The 20,000-nt window shown below is 35.1% G+C and overlaps 1 protein-coding gene across 13 annotated transcripts in view; it reads right to left on the reverse strand.

Moving 5' to 3' along the window:
- Positions 1 to 8,512: 8,512 nt before the first annotated feature.
- The window catches only part of LOC144972600 (solute carrier family 15 member 4-like), an 80,573-nt gene continuing 69,085 nt past the window's right edge, over positions 8,513 to 20,000 (reverse strand). For all 13 annotated transcript variants that reach the window (XM_078914021.1, XM_078914019.1, XM_078914020.1 and 10 more), the window contains 3 exons: positions 17,948 to 18,151; positions 13,890 to 14,024; positions 8,513 to 12,801 (listed from right to left, as the gene is read on the reverse strand). In XM_078914021.1, the coding sequence (XP_078770147.1) occupies positions 12,506 to 12,801; positions 13,890 to 14,024; positions 17,948 to 18,151 (635 nt within the window). In that variant the 3' untranslated portion in view covers positions 8,513 to 12,505. The remainder of the gene's footprint in view (positions 12,802 to 13,889; positions 14,025 to 17,947; positions 18,152 to 20,000) is intronic.

Genomic DNA, 20,000 nt, shown 5'->3' on the forward strand with positions numbered 1-20,000 from the left:
TATTATCAGGTCTGATAACCGAACGCAATTATGAGCTTGATTTAATCAATATTAAATCAATGTAATATTTTGCGTTGGTTTGAAAGTGTTTCCATAACAACAGTGAACCCATAACAATTTGGGTTTATCAGACCTACAATTAAGTTCACGTCGGTTCGACTCCTCGTTAACAATTTCCTGATTCTTCTACATGGTGGGCGGGTGTTGATGTCTTTAAAAAAAAACACAATCTTGTCGTGCAGGTTTGGACATTTTTGACAAGTCAGGGGTCATCATAACTCTATCGACATTTGAAGAAAAAGTTTTCTGATCAAAAGGGAAAATAATATGTTTTGTTGAGACCAGTCGTATTGTCAATTTCGTTCTTGGCGGTCAGTGAATGTGCAGATTCACACCCCTACCATCACCCCCACTCCCGTCTCAACGAAAATTGTTTCAACATCATTGTTGTCAGTCCCGCCCTCGTCCACCCTTCTGCGGGTCGACTCCTTGGCGTAAACTTTTATGCTACAGTTGTCCTCTCGTTGAACCACCGTAATGTTGTCTGAGATCTCGAATCGGGAAAATTGTTCTTCTGAATAAAGATGTCTCCTGAAGTAGGAGAATGCCAACGCCATAGCCGCCGATGGCTTTGATAAAAGTTGATTATTGGGCATACTCAGGCTCACAACCTTAAGAGACAATACACCCGTCTGGTGACCTTGACCGATGCCTCTTGATCCAATCAAATTTGTCCTCTCAACATTGAACAAACAGTGGGGTAGCAGTCTCCTCTTCGTGTCTGTTGATATACAAATAGTATGGAACATCCTCCTCCATTATGGAGTCCCAAAGAAACTAGTGGATTTTAAACATTGATACATGAAGACTTTGTCTATCAATCATCCATCAAGAAAAACACTCGGCCGAATTCCAGTTTCCATCCGGAGTGAGACAGGGAAGCCTTCTATCCGCTCTTCTCTTCTTGCTTGTGCTTGACTACTGGACCACAATATATCATTTCTAACATTTTAGAAAAGGTTCAACCAAGAACCCATCAGCACCAAAATGAAGAAGTGGAACTTGAGATAGGTCGGTCACACCTTGAGAAAATTAGAGGCATGTCACATTCCAGTCCTTCGACTGGAAACCCCAAGGGACACGAAAGGTTCGGCGTCCGAAATAGACATAGGGATGTGCTCACTGACCGGCGTATTAAAAGCTACCAAGAAGAAATAAAATAAAACCCAATGACAAAATCAATTGGCGGACGGTCGTGGAGACATTATGTTCCACAAGGAGAGAAGAGGATTTAGAAAGTTAAGAAAGTCATTTTATTTGATGCGCAGGCGAGACTAAAATATTAAATTTAACAAACTAAAACTGGATGCTAGGTAAACGACGGAACCGACCAAAGTGATGGGAGGTGGGCAGTAGTGGGGAGTGAACCAGGGACTCAGGGAAGTGGACACCAGTGGGGAGTGAACCTAGGACTATGAGATGACGATATCAGAGGGCAATGAACCTGGGACTATGGGAGAGGGATACCAGTGGGAAACGAGCGGAAACGACCGGAAACAATTGAAAAGAAGATTGTGTATTGATGGAATGCAGTGAGGTAAAATGCTCACAACATCCGCCAGCCGGATATAACGCACCAACACACAAAACGACCAAAGTTATGGGAAGTGGGCAAGGAGTAAATCAGGGACTCAGGGAAATGTACACCAGTGAGGAGTGAACCTGAGACTATGGAAAGAGGATACCAGAGGGAAATGAACCTGGGACTATGGGAGACGGCTACCAGTGGGAATTGAAGCCGGACTATGGGAGGTAGGCACCAGAGGAAAATGAACCCGAGACTATAGGGGGAGGGCACCACTGGAGATTGAACCTGAGACTACGAGAGGTAGATACCAGTTGAGAGTGAAGCTGGGAGTATTGGAGGTGGACACCATTGGGGAGTGAACACAGAAGGGTACTTATTTTTTTCTCCTCCCATAGTCCCAGGCTCACTCCTCACTGGTGTCCACTTTCCTGGGTCCCTGGTTCAATCCCCACTACTTCCCACTTCCCATCGCTTCAGACGGTTTCGGTAGCTTTAGGAAAAGTGAATTACCCTTCTGGGTGCACTCCCCCACTGGTGTCTGTCTACCTACCATATTCCCGGCTTCACTCTCCCAGGCTCATTCCCCATTGGTGCCCACCCCTATAGTATCAGGATCATTCTTCTCTGGTGCCCACCTCCCATAGTCCGGCTTCAATTCCCATTGACATCCGTCTCCCATAGTTCACTTCCCTCTGATATCCTCTTCCCATTGTTCCAGGTTCACTGCCCACTCGTGTACACTTCCCTGGGTCCCTGGTTCACTCCCACTGCTGCCAACTTCCCATTACTTTAATCGGTTTCGTCGTTTCCGGTATTATGTAACACCCCTAAAACCCGCATCAATTACTTCATCTCAGCAATGGGCAGATAGATTGTTTTAATGGTTGTTTTATGGGCTTTACTGTACTTGCGACACGTTCATTTCGTTTCAGCGATAGTACAATATGGGATGGGGGGGGGGGGGGGGGGGGGGGGGAACTGATACAACAATGAAAATATTTAGATCTAACTTTCGTGAGGCAAAGAAAATGTAAAACTAAGAGGACTAGTTCATCACTGATCAGTAGATCCAAGAGCGAAATATCATTGTTGCTCATCTGAAATTACTTTACGATATTTTTTTCTTTAATCGGTTTTGTTTTAACAATTTTACGCCACTTGCGACACTTTTAGGTCATTTCAGCACCAGCAAATGAAGAAAAAAATGGGGGGGGGGGGGGTAGAATTAAAAGCAACCGAGAAAAGTACGGCAAATGAGACTGGGAAACACAAGTAGATTCACAGAGAAAACAATTTTTGAGTTTAGGTTAAATCACCTTAGTTCATTCAAACAAAAGCACAGGATCCTACTAAGAGGAATTCACTTACAAGGTTACAAAATATAATATACAAAACAAATAAACTTATAATAAATCATAGCGAGATATTTTACAGGGAAAAATGACATCTTCAAAACTAATACTACACGTTTGACTGTTTGCCTCTCAGCCAAGGACTCTGGTAAGGGTCAGTACAAAACCAAGTGATCCCAATCCACGACAAAGACAAAAAGCAGCCTGGAAACGGAAAACAAATACCGGGGTTTTGAGGACAAAGCAAGAGTGACCTCTCCGCCTACAATCGGAGTTTAAAAGATTCCAACCCAGCTAAAGGTGTTTACAAGGTAAGCATTATAATTTAAAAACCAAACATTGGAATTACGAATATATAATGGAGAGATGATTTATACGGGGAAAATATCATCTGTCACAAAAAGATAAGTCCATCCTATTGTTTCGCTCTCAGAAAAAGACTCGAGGCAGGGCTCTGGCAAAATCAAAAAGTCAACTTTTAGAAGTAAATCGCAAAACCACTTGGTAAAAAACAACTTGTAACTTGAGCGAGAGAAAATATAGTGAGGCTATGGTCCGATTAAGACTCAGTCAGCAAAAAAGATCCATTGTTCCCACATCCTAAGAGCAATTTCACGCACCACTGAAAGTAAGAAGCTCTTGAAAGTGTCCAGGATATGAGCTAGCATATGCACTTACTTATTTTTCGAGAAAAAGAAGAGATAACTAAGGTAAACAACAAATCATAAACAAAGGCAAACGTGTTCCTGCCCTTAGAGAAACTCACTCATCTTTTGACATGTTTATTCTCGTTTTAGTTTGAGCGGCGCTTGTGACAATTTTGAGTCATTTCAGCGCCTTTGGAAAAAAATAGATTGTTTCAGAACAAAAAAGGACAATCAGACTGATATGAACGACATGCGCATTAGAAAAAGTAAGACAAAGTGCAAGGGAAAGATTGACAAAGTCCCAGCGGAAATCTACACATGTGCCCGTCATATGTCCCACCCAAATCTGATACCGGCACAGAATTCCCTAACAGAAGGGAGACACAGGACTCTAAGTCAAAACCAAGTAATCGCATTCCACAGACAATTATAAAAAGCAAGTTGTAAAAAAAAGATATAGAGGTATAGAAGACACAGAAAGTTACCTCCTCGCCCACTATGGCAGGCCATGAACCCCAACCAGGGAGCTATTAACAATTGTTATTCTGTTTCCAATCTCCAGATGGCACTTGCGTGTAAACAATAAAGCAAAATAAAACAAACAAAAAAACACGGCCTAACAATAAATAAAGATTGGTGAACTTGAGTGACCCTAAATCGTTTAATACAGCATACAAATCATAAAGTTTCAAGCAAGATAAATGTAAATTTAAAATATCACAACCGTGAAAATCTTGAACTATTTTAATAACATTCAGTAAATGAGAAAATAAATATATAAATTAATATAGAATATGAATATACCAGTTATTCCAGTAAACTTTTAAACAATAGGGATTGATAAAATATAAAAAGACATTTGATTCTTAAATCATAGAAGTATTTTAAAAACAAGCAAACCAAAGTTAAAATAGTTTTTGATCCTCATGAATAAAACGTATTTTGGATAGTACAAGTGTCCATTTGGGCCTCTAAGCATTGACAGTAGCTGTATATTTTATCATACTAATTAAAGCAAAATCTAGTATAATAGAGTTCGTTTAAAAATTCAAGCATGCACATTTTCTTATCGACCGTCATATTTGGATGATACTTTGCATGCGGTCTTAGATTTTAAAATATAGTGTGAATCTAAAAGATGAAATCTGTGTCTCCATCGGTTTTTGTAAAATCGCAAATTTCTTTGATATTGGAGTTTTCATTTAATCACACCCGAATAACAGAATATTATTGTAATGATGTACAGCAACATTATATTGTTTAGTTTCACTAGTGTAGCTCATTACTTCTCAAAATAATGGTCCATGACCCGAAAGCCCCACAGCATTATTCCTCGTTTTATCTATTTCTTACTATATGTTAGTTGGAACACTACAGTTTCAATGCTATGGAATAGTCATCCGACTTGGCATCAATTTTGTCAAAACACTTAAACAGCCTTAGAGTCATGTTTTGCACATTGGTGATTTCCCGCATCAATGATTCAAAGAAAGACTGTGCGCCAATGAAAATTGTGAAGTTATGAGTATGCAATTTTATTAATGTTTATTTTTACCACGTTCTAAAAGGGTGCATTCGTGTACGTACTATGACATTATGTTGTGTTCAAAAGGTACTGTAAAGCTACATAAGTTTTGAACTAAGCGCGACTGATTTTCCTCTGAGCTGTTTTTATGCATTTCCCTCGAAAAAAATAATTCATAGCAATTTTTGTTATCAAGAGTAGTGTTGCTAAATTTCAATCGAATTCATACACTAGTGTTGAAAATGCATGTCAAAATGAGTTTTGAAACGAACTCCATAGTTTGTGGACAAATAACGATGAAAACTGCAATAACTCGTTGCACCAATTTGCATCCTGTAAACGATCTATACCAGCTTTGACAATGTACTGTTCAATTCTGAAGACATTTTCAGAACTTTGAACATAGAGCACTATTGGTGAGCACATCAAGTGTTCGTTTAAAAATTCAAGCATGCACATTTTCTTATCGACCATCACATCAGAAGAAAGATGAGTATAATTATTAAATACTGGTCAAAGTCAGAGATACGAGCTGTGATCAGATTTATGTATGCCAGAGGCAATACTCCTACTGCAATTAATGACCCATCTTGCTTCCGTTATTGCGAGGATGTCATCATACCAGTGGTGCTATATGTTCTAGACTTGTGGTTAATCTTATTCTTACCAAAATTGGTGAACCGCTTTCTGAGTTATGACCATTTTCACCATTATTTTGGGAAAGCCCTGGATATAGATATGTATCGACATTTAAGTAAGTAGTTAGAATCATATGTAAATGGTTTGATTGCACAAGATTTAACGAATTCAATAATAATCCACAGCCTTAAAAAAGTAGCTTTATTCCACCCTTCAAAATAAGATTCTTAGATTCAATAGGTTGTGAAAGGCTATATTTTGCAATGAATTCAAGTTATCTGTAGTGATGATTTTTTAAAATATTTGCTCCTTCATCATCAAAACATACCAGTAAGCCCCACTTGGAATTCTCAATCTCATATTCAAACGCATCTAAAGATAACATCAGAAGGCCAATCAGCCATCTTTTCAACCTCTGTTTGTTTTTGTTTTTAAGGGTTTTACGGCGCTTGCAACACATTTAGGTTATATCAGCGCCAGTAAAAAGGAAGAAAATGGGATAGTAAAAAGTTATAGAATTACAATAAAAGCACCCAAGAAAAAGTAAGACATAGGGGAACTGGGAACAAATAGGGATCAGATGTAGATTCCAAGAGCAGACCACCAATGCACTTAGTTTGAGATCACCTAAAAGTCTCATCCAGACACAAGCACAGGTCCCATCTAAGAGGAATACACTCAAATGTTTACCAATCATTTAATATAATATGTAAACTCAACATAATACAATGCATAACAGAGAGATGATTTACAAGGAAAAAAATATCATCTCCCAAAACTATAACTATACATTCGACTGTTTCCCTCCCAGCCAAGGGGCTCAGGCAAGGATCAGGACAAAACTAAGTAATCTCATTCCAAGACAATGACAGGAAACAATTGGGAAATGGGTATGGGGGGATAGAAGACACAGCATGTACCTCCCTGCCCACTATGGGAGTTTTCAACCTCTAGTTTAGCCCCCAAAAAATGAACAATAATAGTATGCAATCGTTAAACTAAGTTTTTATTTAAGGGGTGCCAAAATAGTATTTAATGGTTATGTTTTTACTAAGAAATGATAGGGTTTTTCAAAACTAGAGGTGAAATTATGCTTAATATTGTGTATTTGATAGTCACTTCTTTTACATGAATCATTTTTAAGCTTTTCTTTACATCCTGTTAAAATTTTAATGCAAAACAGCGAAAATATGATGACTTCATTAAGTTTCAAATCAATTGTTCAAAAAAGCTGCTCTTTTAAATGGGTCAAAGCTCAGGCTCTGTTTTGTTACCTTGATATAAAGTGTTTTTTGAGAACTGATAGTCCGGACATGTTTGATGATAGATTTTGATATTTTTAAATTAAAAAATGAAAATGATGATGATTTTGTATTTTTCCTTGATTACAATAGTTGATTTGACTGTCAATAGTCAAGGCTGATACTGGTTATGAAGGGATCTATTACTTATATGATATGGACTGGAGAAATGGTAATGGCATCTTATGGCAATAAATCATGATAAATAGATGAACAATATATAAGTAATAATTAATAGGTTTATTTTGTTACTATTTGATTGTTGGCGTTTCAAAAATTAAGTGTATGTGCACAACTCAAATATTAAAGTGTTATTAAGTCTCGCTGTACAACACAATAAAAAGAAAAGAATAATCAGTCCATTCAAATTATAGGAGATGCGTGTTTGACACACTCTCTCTCTTTCTCTCTCTCTCTCTCTCTCTCTCTCTCTCTCTCTCTCTCTCTCTCTCTCTCTCTCTCTCTCTCTCTCTCTCTCTCTCTCTCTCTCTCTCTCTCTCTCTCTCTCTCTCTCTCTTTCTCTCTCAATGTGTCTCATCTCAGAGAATGCTATTATTAGGTACTAAATACTAACGAAATATGCCCTATGGGACCGCTGATCCGTGAAAATTCAGCCTGTACTTATTTCAATTTTTTTTTTTAAAAGCAAACATATTTATATCAAAAGACAGAAAAATTAATGTACTTTATAAATGTGATAAATTCATTGAGAATAAAACGGCTTTCATAAATGATTTTGTCAAGGAAATGCAACCTACATTATCGAGTTTCAAAGAAATACCATTCAAGTCTACACATACATTTCCAAAACGCGATCGCTTGCATTGTACCAACCGGACATACTTGTAATTAAGCTCATCATTAAGTACTTAAAATGAAGGTTCTTTTGGTACATTTTAAAAAGGCATCAAAATCCTAAATATCTAGAAAAAAGCCAAGTTAAATTTTTAAAGGGCGTTTTTGCATTGAAATACACATTTTAGCGAGTTGAAGAATAGATGATCTAATGGTCATCCATTTTTCATTAAAAATGCATGAAAATTACTTGCAATTTATTCCGTAGATCCAAGCGTGACATTCTTGAACTCCTTCTGTCAAACCGAAAAATCCCCAGCCAAAAGTCGACAATTCTTTTATTGGTACTAGGCGCTGTCAAAACCACTTTGGTTTACAACTTATCGTCTTAATCATGGTTCATCAGCAGATTATATGTAAGTAGGTAAATTGGCACTAGCTTGTTTATTTCCATTATTTTTTTTTTTTGTCTTATAATTAATCAGGTTCTATGTTATCTATTAAAAGCATGACCTATCTAGGTCTGGTAGACTGTTCTTAAGAATGTGTGAGAAAATTGACTCCGTCAACTTCATGAGGCCATATAATTCATGTATAAATAATCTCACAAACTAAAGAAGTGATGTTCTCTTTGTTTCAAACATTACATTTATGATTGTTTCATGTTTTATTTATTATTATTTGTATATCAATTAGTGAATGAAAGGTCTCGTATAGAGTGATCAATTTACGATCAAGATGGGTGTACAGCAATTTTACTGACATGTTGCGTTTTTTAATACAGATTGTTTGCTTTGAATATCTGTTTACTTTTATATAACTAATTATTTATTGTTGTTTTCACTTTCTTTGGGGTGTTATAAAAGATGTTGGGTGAGTCTATTGATAGGCGATGGGATAACTACTCTGTTTATTCTAGCTTATGAATAGACTGATCTGATCTACCGATTTTAATGGGGTTTTGTCTAAATATGTCTTTCTATACTTTTTGCACGAAAATAGTTTTGGATGGATCGAGGTGCTACCGTCAGTTTTGCTTTTATAGTACAGTCTTGGCATCAAATATATTTAGTCTCAATGAGGAGGTTTTACTTATAATATTATTATGGCCGATCTTAAACCTGCTTTTTTTTTTTCAAAATAGGTGATGTCATCTATGAGAATTTGAAATCCGATTTCTTGCACAGTGTCACAGGAAACAAATCAAGCCATTGAAGGAATGTGCTAAGATTTTCTATTGTGCTTCCAACTGCTAGGAATGAGATTAGAATAAGATTTGTTATTAATCTGGAGAGAAAGAATCAAAAGCAGATGTGAGAAATGAATAAATCAGCTAACATTGTGTGGGAATAGAAGAAATGTGGTGGTCCTTACTTTGATAGTTGTGATGAGGATTTGCTTAGCAGTAAATTGAATGAGCAGAGAGTTTCGAAAGCTACCGCATGCTTAGGGAAGATATTAAAAATGAAATCAGACATTAGAAGTTGGCCATGAAGATAAAAACGTGTAAAATTTGGCATTCTTGATAAAATTATTGCTTTGTTATCTTTTTTACCTCCCTTTACTGAATTTGTCAATAATAGCTTTTTCCATTTTTGATCTAATAAATGGAGCATTTTGAATGCTCTTGAAAAAAATTGGGCTTGTTTTATGGTTACTTGGCTTTATGTAGCTATAGTTGTGAGCTTATGGGGTAATTGCATTTTTTCTGTGCGTCTCTGAAATGGCACTTTGGGCGATAACACAGTTATGTCGTTTTGCGATATTTTCAACTTGGCATATCTTTCTTCAAAATTATCCCAGAACCATGATTTTGGTATCATATTATGGGGACGAAAAGATCTGTGCAGCAGGGCATTAAACTATGACCTACGTTCATTTTCAAATGTTAGTATTGAGTACCTACTATTATAAAAACATCTCACATGTAACCTAGTGAAAATCCTATTCAGTTTTTAAGTGTGAACAAAACTTAAGAAATCAATAATATAACTTTTAACAATATGCTGAAAATGCGGAGATAAGTCTTGTATGCATGAGATATCTTATTCATTTAATCTAAACGAAAAATAAAAGATCCATGTGATAAAAATTCTAGTATGCTGTTCCATAGAGAACATGAAATTACACTTAAAATAAAAAACTAATGATAAATTATAAAACGGAAAACTGGCAAATGGTTTATTTAAAAATTGGAAGACAATAAATAATGTCAGCAAAAATTTCTGACATGTTACTTCTATGGCTGAATTTTTGACTAATTAAGTCTTGTGACAGTAAACATAGCACATTAGTTTAATTACCCAGTGGAAAACAAACAACAAATCATACATTTTTTTGACTCAGGATGTGACCATGCGCAGTGCATTTTAAACCTTTTTACTAATTTCATGTGTGAAATATAATAAGAATAATACTAAAAGAGACGTCTCCGAGGAATTACATATCATAAAATGGATATTTGGTTATAAATAACTAGTTGTAGGAATAAATATAGCATTGTGAATTGCGTTGCAGATAATTTTAACCTTGATAAAACCCATATGAATAATGATTAGCATCATGTCTAATTTTATCTATGGTCACCTTTACATTCTTTACACTGTATAAATAAGGCACTTCTTTCCTTTGATGTGCAAAGGAACTGAACTCTTTTTCCTGACTCATTGTTCTTTTTATATAAAGGTTGACAAATTTTTTCACCAAGAGAGCAGTACCATGATGGGATATTAGAGTAAAGCAATTAAAGAGTTTTTAAAATCCTCTTCTCCAAATTAATCTAAAGTGAACTGGAAAATGAATGTAAAACTAATGTTCTACCATTTGAGACAATGGACTTAAGGCAAGCAAGATGTTTCTCGTTTAAATAATGCACGGCAATTTCAGTTTGAGAAAAGAGACAAGGGAAAAATATAAAAAGAAACATGCGTTTCAAAAACCAGCTTATTGCAGGCTAATTGTGTGGGAATTGTTATCTTTTTATTTTTATTTTTTTTTACGCCTTGTTAACTGCAATATATACAGTGTATATACTCAATGGGGTTGCATTCAATGAGAAGTTGGATTCAACGAAGTATTAAAAAATTCCTATACCTTGACATTATATTTTCTTAGTAAATAAGAACGCATTCAACAAGCATCTTAGCTCATAGAGTTATATTTAACAAAGTCATTTCCGCCATAAATAATGAATACCACTAGCTTACACAAAAGCTCTCACATGCATACCATCATTTGTTTTGCTCTTGTGGCCTGATGTGTAAAAATTATTATAATTAATACTATTATAATTATTATTTGATATAGCGCCAGTATCTACCAATAGTGCTCATATGTGCTTTAAAATAGTTTTTTGGTATTGCACAAGCTCATTCATTCGACTGCAAAATGACCACAACAGTCACACAAATATCTTGTTTGAAGTTCACATAGAGTCACGAAAATCAGAATGAAAAATATTGGTTTTTAAATGCCATTTAAAGACTGGTAAACTTTCACATTGTCGGGTTTTAGGTGGTAAAGAATTCCATATGATTGGAGCCGAAAATGCAAAACCATGCTCAGCAAACTTTGTTCTTGGGATGTTTTTCTCCATTAGAAAAAAACTTGCTGAATCCAACTTTCATTGGACACAACTTGACAATTTAGAATTTAACACGGATGCCTAATTTAATTAATTGATTTTCGTCCAAAATTAAAGTAAGAAAATGTGATTTACTAAGCAGTGAAATTTGAAAGTCAAGGAGAGTTTATCATTTAAAAAATAGCAATGGGTTTCTAATTTAAAAGATACCAGAGCATACTCAATGTCTCAATATTTTTCTATGTTACACGTTTGTGTTGAGAATATTGGCTATTAAGCTATTCGCTGCGTTTGTGTGTGTTGAACCTGTGACCTCAAGAAATCTGGGAGAGCGGCTCAAGATAGACATAGAGTTTGAAATCACTTTTTTTTTAGTGGTGGATAGCTCATACAGTAGAGTCATGCTCTCCCCTTCCAGGTGGAGTTGTCATATCAGTAAAGTCGCAGGTTCGAGCCCCCATCACCGCTGCAAAATTGTTATTCTCTATGTTTTCTGGCACTTTCCTACTCACTTCATTTCTAGTTATTAATAATATTTCTAATTTAAAACATATTAAATAAACATTCCATTATGTCTGTCTGTTTGTGTGTGTGTGTGTGTGTGTGTGTGTGTGTGTGTGTGTGTGTGTGTGTGTGTGTGTGTGTGTGTGTGTGTGTGTGGTACGTGGAAGGTTGGAGATGAGAAACGTTTGTTTTTTTCTTTTGTTTTGTTAATCAGTTGGTGATTTCAATTTCAATATATTTCAAATTCAGTATTCTGGTTAAGTTATAAAACAAAAATAGGAGGCATGCATTAAAAAAAATTTTGAGTGTACCAATCAATTAGATTATCGACTTTGAAAAGTTTTGAATTGTACCATATTTTCATTGGTTAGTAAAAAAAAATAAAATGTGGTATAATGTAACAGAATGTATGGTTGACAGACACAACTTTATAAGCACTGGTGGACTTGATGATTTGATGAAATAAGGGTAGGAAATGACAACGCCATAATTACTCAATAAATAAACATTGTTACGTATTTGATTGTAGGTGGATAATTATGTAAAATAACACAGCTACATGCACAAAAATCTATGGGCCCTGCTCGAAACCTGAATTATCCATATAAGTTTTATTATTGCCATCCTGATTACTTTTTATCCTGGTTGTCTCCCCTGGTATCCCTCCAACATTATCTATTTTTGTATCAGACATGCCTTTTTCACCTTCCATTTCATCTACATTCACCTCAAACTTGCTGGGGTCTTGGTAAGAGTAATAATGGGCCACAATGCAAAACACGAGGAAGTTTGCCAACATCATACCACCAATTAGAAATAACAAGTTCTCCATTTTAACGTCATTGATTTCGTCTCCCCACCATGGATCTGAAAGACATTTTTAACAATCATAAATCCCATTTCAATTTTAGTGAAAATGAACAATAATCATGAGATGCAATAATTTTGTCACCAATTAAATAAGTCGTTATATTTTCTACGGTACAAATATACATGAAAGAACCACAAGAGAGATAGAAAGAGACTGAGTAATACACATAAGTCGTTATATTTTCTACGGTTCAAATATACATGAAAGAACCACAAGAGAGATAGAAAGAGACTGAGTAATACACATCATTCCTTGCACTGAGAGATACACGTCAAACTACCGAGAAGTAATTAACTTTCATTAAGTGAGCAATGCTCCTCACTCTTTACTATACCTAGTAAAAATACATTATACAAGCTAAAGTCATTATATTTTTTCATATGTTATATAGGACTTTAGCCTATGTTGTTCATGGATTTTCGCATTTCGTTTTTCAGATACAGAATAATGTCCTTCTTTATTACATTAAAGTAAACAGCACGGAGAAATAGTTCTAAAAAGTTTTTCATTATCATTTCTATACATCACCATTTAAGCAGAATATATTTTTCTAAAAGGCAATATATTGCATTATGTCACCATTAAAATTGCTGCTTTTGTTGTGTGATATCATGGATTATATTTTTAAAATAGTTGAAAAAATGGCATCAAAACAACAAATAGTTTGTGGAAAAAAAGTCTTCAAAATTGTGAATAATAATATCCTAATCTTAAGAGAATTTGATTTGCTTTTTAAATGAATGACATCCTTTACAAACATTATTCGCATGACACATGTGTGAATGAGTAGCCAGAAATGGGCAGTGGCAGATAATGCTAACATTAAAAAATAATCTAACAGGTAACTATAACTATATGAAATTAAAATATGGTCATGTCTAGCTTGTTACCAATTTTTTTTCCACTGTTTCATAACTTCGTGATATAGAATTTATCTTTCTCCAGTTTGATTGTTTTATACTCATTAATTCTAAGTTCATTTTTTTTTTAATTTACAAGTTATGGTGCTTTAACGTACCATTGCACATTTTACTTTCTTTAAAACTGTTATATTAATTTGTGATGAGAACTACAACTCACTTACCATCTGTGGTTGCCTTTTCTACAATGATGAGAAGAGCTGAAGACAAAAGACTTCCAAATCCAGAAGAAGCCAAGAACAGTCCAGTTAGAAGACCTTGCATGGCTACCGGTGCTTGATTGTAGGCAAACTCCAAGGCTTGAAAAGGAGAATGAAATGTTTTTTCTATTTTGTGCATGAGCTGAATAGTAACAAAAAGATTATTGTTTGTTTATGTTTCTTTCAAAGGAGTCATGGTACTTACAACCCATTAAGGTCATTTCAAAGTAAGTAAGAAAAGAAAAAAGATAGAAAAGTTAAGATTTTTATACATCTAAAAATTACAAAAGAAAACCGTATGACAAAGCTGACAAGTGAAACAGAGATCAGCAGATGCAAACATATCACTGTAGCTAGTTTGAAACCACTTAAAGATCCCATCTTGAAACTGCTACATAAGGGATACACTCGAGTGACTTTAAAATATGTATTACGTTAAAGGTCTATGACATAGGCCTGATCAATAATGGGGAGATGATTTACTTAGAAAAAGAAAAAAAATTATCATCTCATAATAACGTAAATCCATCCATCTATTTCCTTCACAAAAAACAACTCCAGATAGGATCCAGGTAAGACCAAAGGATTCCATTCCAGAACAATGACTCAAAGGACAAATGACTTAGAGGGATGTGGAGGCCATAGCAAGACTGTAAACTGATGAAGGACACACTAGCCCAGAGGAATTCCAACCACCACAAAACCCTTTACACAGCTTGGCCACAACTTGTTTGATCCTGATTTTGAGAGGGAATGAATTTACTTCGATTTGATCAATTATCTCAGTTTAGTCACATTTCAAAGTTAGCTGTTTACCCAACTTGAACTGTTAATTCTTCAAACCTATCCTTTGTAACTTTGAACAATTAGAAAAGGCAAGTTACTGGGGCACAGACAGATGACAAGAATGCGGAATGTTGCCTGCGACATTCATTCAATCAGTGTCGGTGGGCAACTGAATGGATATAAAAGCTTTGTAATTCATTTGTTTTTTAGGCACAAGAGATTCACTAGACTCAGCAAATATATTTTAAAAATTGGCATTGGCTTTCTAAAGCATAGCAATCGTTGTTCCTATAATCCATTTGAATGTTGATTAAATTTTATATGCAAAATGAACCCCCCAAAAATATCTATTTAGACCCATGAGGCCTATAAAGCGGAGTTTAACCCAGTTTATGTAACATTGAATCAATCAAAATATCCTGACACTTTTTTAATAGGACCTCGATCTATAACAGATTGGTTTCTACCAGATCTGACTTAAGCCCAGCTAACTAATCACCGCTGCATGGACTAAGAAGTCTGAAATAAAAAATGAAAAAGACCGTTTGTAAGAGGTCTGTCCAGCAGCATAACTGGCCATTGTGCATTTTTATGACAAAGGCATCGAATTTAGCACACATACAGACCAACTCCTGGTGAGAAAATTGAGATGAGGAGCCATTTTCCAAATTGGCCACCATTTTATTGACGAAGCATAAAACACTGTCCACCTGCTTCTTAAACTGCCCAATATTCTGAAATCATAGACTTTTTAACCTTTTCCAATAAATTGGGAAATATTGATCTGCCATTTCAAGTTTTATCTTTCATCAGTTGACCAATTGAGTGAATCTGCGTGACTGAGCATATCAAGTATGTGTACTTTTGGATAAATCTAACATATGTCACGTGAAGATAAAACAATACCTTTTACACAAATTAAGATATGGATGCATCTGCCAATTGATTTTTTGACGACCTTGGAGGTCAATTTTTCAGGAACAACCACAACATCACTAATGAATAATTTATCACTGTTCACATGATCTTGAAAACCACTCAATATCACCAAATCATATTATATTTGTAATGGTTATTGCTCTGCAAAAAATAATAGCATCATAGATGTACATTTCGAGTATTGCCCTTCATCAACAAGACTTAGCTTATCAAGAGTGCACTTTGGTATAAATCCATAAATATAATATTAGAGATATCAGTTAACGGGATTCTGATGACAAAAGTGGTTTGTTTGGGTTTTTTTCACACTGATGAAAATAATTGTAATTTTCCCTGTTCTCACCAAATTGTACAATATTTCAAATTTAATAATCATTAGAATTTGTTGGTAAATTAAGATAACATAATTCATGAATACTTAGTCTTACCCTTCGAAAGCATAGCTGTGGATAGAATCTACAAACACATCCACAAATTTATCAAATTCTGGATAAACGCAGCATATTCGGTAGAACATTTTAACAAATAAAATGTAGAGCCATAAAGATTTACCTATGAAATGGCAGCCAGTTTTTAAAACGTCAGTTAGCCGATGGCTGTAAACCTAAATTTGCTCATCTGTATAAGTCACATTGCACTAAATTTGGTGCTTTCATTATAAAAATAAAGTGCAGCCCACTTATAACGAGATCTGTTATAGTGAAATCCTCTCTATAATGGCATGGAGTCTATGCCCTGATATTTTTTCTCACACATCATTAATAATAATAAAAAGTTCACCACAGTGAAATACATTACAGTAAAAACCCTGTATAGCGACATTGATATTGCGGTAGTCGCCTTTTAAATCGACAGTTAAGGCAAAATCACTGGTCCATTGAAAATGCTTGCTTTCCGACTTATGACATCCCATAGTCATAGCAAATGTCCAAGCCCCTCTGGGCCAGTTGGTATGACTGTTTTCTATGGATGAGTTAGAGACAAAAGCCTAGCTTACTTGACACTTCGCTTTGCACAAACTTCACCAGCTGTTGATCACAATGGCACAAGCAAATGCCACAGCAATCGACCAGCTAGTGAATGCCCCACACCAATGGAACACGACTCAGCTATAAGATTCTGGTTATCGCTGATCGCTGACCATGCACACCAATACAATCACAAATCAAAATTTCCATTCCTACTTCTATCAAGTTGAGAAAAGCTGACCATAATACTATTGGCTTGCGAGTGAGTGACACAGCAGTCTACTGACTAGAGAACGCCACCTAAGCTAGCTTTTTGACTTGCTTTGCCTAATCTATGAAACAGGCTTTGGAGATTTCCTATAATTTGACCACCATAATCAAGAACTAAGAGAAAATCGAACAGCATGTGTTTGAACCACAAAGAAAAAAGAGCAGCCACTGCCAACGAATGCTGAAATTGATGCAGCTGTGCTGAGTGGAGCGATCAACACACAGACGTCGTGGTCTATGATCATAAACCAGGCAAAGATAATTGTAGACAAGCTAAGAAAGATTAATTTTCAATCAACCAAGTAATGGCTGACTGTTATTTCAAGGAGCAAAATGACACGATCTTCAGGGTATCCTACTTCAGCTGAAACTGCAACTGTAGATGGCTGGGAAAAGACTGTTACGGTTAAGTACTCCCCCCCACCCCTCAACCCCCCCCCCCCCACCCCCCCCCCCCCCCCCCCCCCCCCAAAGGAATTTGCAATCTTCTTATTGACAAAACAAAGCTTACTCTTAGAAATAATTATAATTATAAAGTTGATGGAGGCCATTCCTTTACCCACATTGGGCCCTTGTGTGGAATGACCTGCCCAGAAGGATATGAGAAGCAAAATCTATTGATAGCTTTAAATCATTGTGAAAGCACTACCTTTTTACCGTTACATTTTCATAAAATTGATACGATATTACATACACTGCTGCCAATCACTGTGGTAAAGGTTTTATATATGTAAAATTTGTTTATTTATTTGTAACGTGCATTGAGTATCACACAGTGATGAAAATGCGCGATATAAATGCCATGTATTATTATTATTATTATTATTATTATTATTATTATTATTATTATTATTATTATTATTATTATTATTATTATTATTACTATTATTATAGAGTGCTTGCACTATATACAATTCATTAAAATGTTGGAGCTATGTTACCTGACTAATTAGAGTTAATGGCTCTCCTGATTTCCACTAAATAACCTTCCAGGGTCCTCATAAAATTTGTTCTTAACTCATTGAGTGAGGGGGGAGGGTAAGACAGAAGAAAAATTACCTGTTATGCTGGAAAAAATTTCACTGGCACCCACTAAGGCAAATTGTGGAATTTGTACAAAAATACTGAGACTGGAGGCATTGTAAAATTTGTCTGACAATTCCTGGACATGCATTCCTCCTGGTTCTTCCATCAATTCTTTACGTTTGATTTCCACAATTCCAGCAACAAATAGGGACAAGGCAGCAAGGATCATGCCGATTCCTGGTTATAGCACAGCAAAAAATAAATAAATAAATAAAAAGAAAACAAGTACGATTATCGAATTTATTAATTATAACCAGACCACAACATACTTTTGTCTTAATCTGTAAATGTCTAACGTTTGTTTGAAACAACGAGCAATTTAAATCAGACCTTGCATACTCATGAAGAAGGAAGCATTAAGTCATCCAACTACAGGTTAACGTTAGGAGTGTAGAGGGAACGAAATTGACGTCACTTACCTCTTTGGTGTTGTTTTTAAATAGCCATTTTCATGATTTTTTCTCACTAAATTATATCAGTCAGACTAAAAATGTTCAAAGTTACGAACAATTTTGTGTGTTACTACTTTTTATCCAGATGGCCGTTGTTATTAGTATTTTACATAAATGCACAGTATCAATAACAGCAGCATGTCGGTCTATCAATCAATCAGGAAGTTGATATTTAATTACTGGTTGTGGAAGGCTGAATTTTGACACTTTTTTTTTCTACTTTGTCTAGTTGTGCATCATCCACAGATATTCAGATTTTTATTTTGCACTATTGCTCAGTCCCTAATAATTCACTAGCAATTGATCAAGCAATAAAAGACACCTCCTAGTACAGTTCCTCTTTTTACATGATTCACACCCCATGTTCATTATCAGTTTTGACACCGGCTATACATTCCCAATACAGATTGGGTTTTTTTTTCCCCGAAAATTATCAAATCCTCTTTTTTCTCAAATTATTATTGTGCTTCCAATTTGTCAAAGGCTTTGGTGTAGTCAACAAAGCATGCATCATTATCGTTTTTATTTCTTTGTTCCATTTGGTCTGTTAGTTTTAAGTCAGTAAAGCGCATTGGCAGTAGCCTTCCTATCTTAATAATCAATTTGTAGTTTCATTTATTTGTGATCTAACATTAAATCTAGCACATTATTCAAAGAACTCAAGTAAAATGACTCACTAACTTAGTGGACAATTTCTTCAGATGCGCTTTAAATGTAAATCTAACATGTTTTTCTTAGAACTTTCCTGTACTTAATTAATCAATATCCTTTTTATTTCTCCAGAGGTATTAGCATTTAAAGGAGTATACGCCAACTACATTTCCTCCATCTCCTCACTACACAATTACACATCTGAAGTACTGAAGGTACTACTTTTCTTTAGATTTTCCTCTGTGTGTGTGTGTGTTTGTGTGTTTGTGTGTGTGTGTGTGTGTGTGTGTGTGTGTGTGTGTGTGTGTGTGTGTGTGTGTGTGTGTGTGTGTGTGGGTGGCTGGGTTTGTGTGTGAAGTATGTTTTACTCTCTCCTTCTTTCTCTTCCTCTTCTTTCCTCTCTCTTGACATTTCTCTCTCTGATATGTAATTTCAAAAATGTACCTTGGAATTATCAATATTTTAAAATGCTTTTGGCATTTCAATCATATTTCTTCCATTTAATAAAAGCAAAAATATAAATGTACTAAATTATATTCAATTGAGTCTTCAATTTAGCAAAAAAATTTTTCTATAAGTAAAAAACTTCATAAACGAATAGAGTATACTTAAAATATTAGTGTTTAGGTTAATTTAAAAGCATCTTATATAATAAAAAAAACTAGAAATATATATATATATATATATATATATATATATATATATATATATATATATATATATATTTATATCATCTAAAAAAATGTAGACACATTTTCTATTACTCTTGTAAATTCTAAATGCCTGTGTGCCTGGAATTACCTAACCCCACTGATTCAACGCAAGTGCCTCAACTTCTATGTCGATTTTCTCAAAACTTGGTTTCTACAATGTCCTTACTTTATCCAATCGTATCTCATTCATAAGCTTTATTTAGCTACAAT

The sequence above is a fragment of the Berghia stephanieae genome, chromosome 5 (assembly GCF_034508935.2).
Source record: "Berghia stephanieae isolate SIO BIC M18660-M18661 chromosome 5, UCSD_Bste_1.3, whole genome shotgun sequence".
NCBI classification, from domain to species: domain Eukaryota; kingdom Metazoa; phylum Mollusca; class Gastropoda; order Nudibranchia; family Aeolidiidae; genus Berghia; species Berghia stephanieae.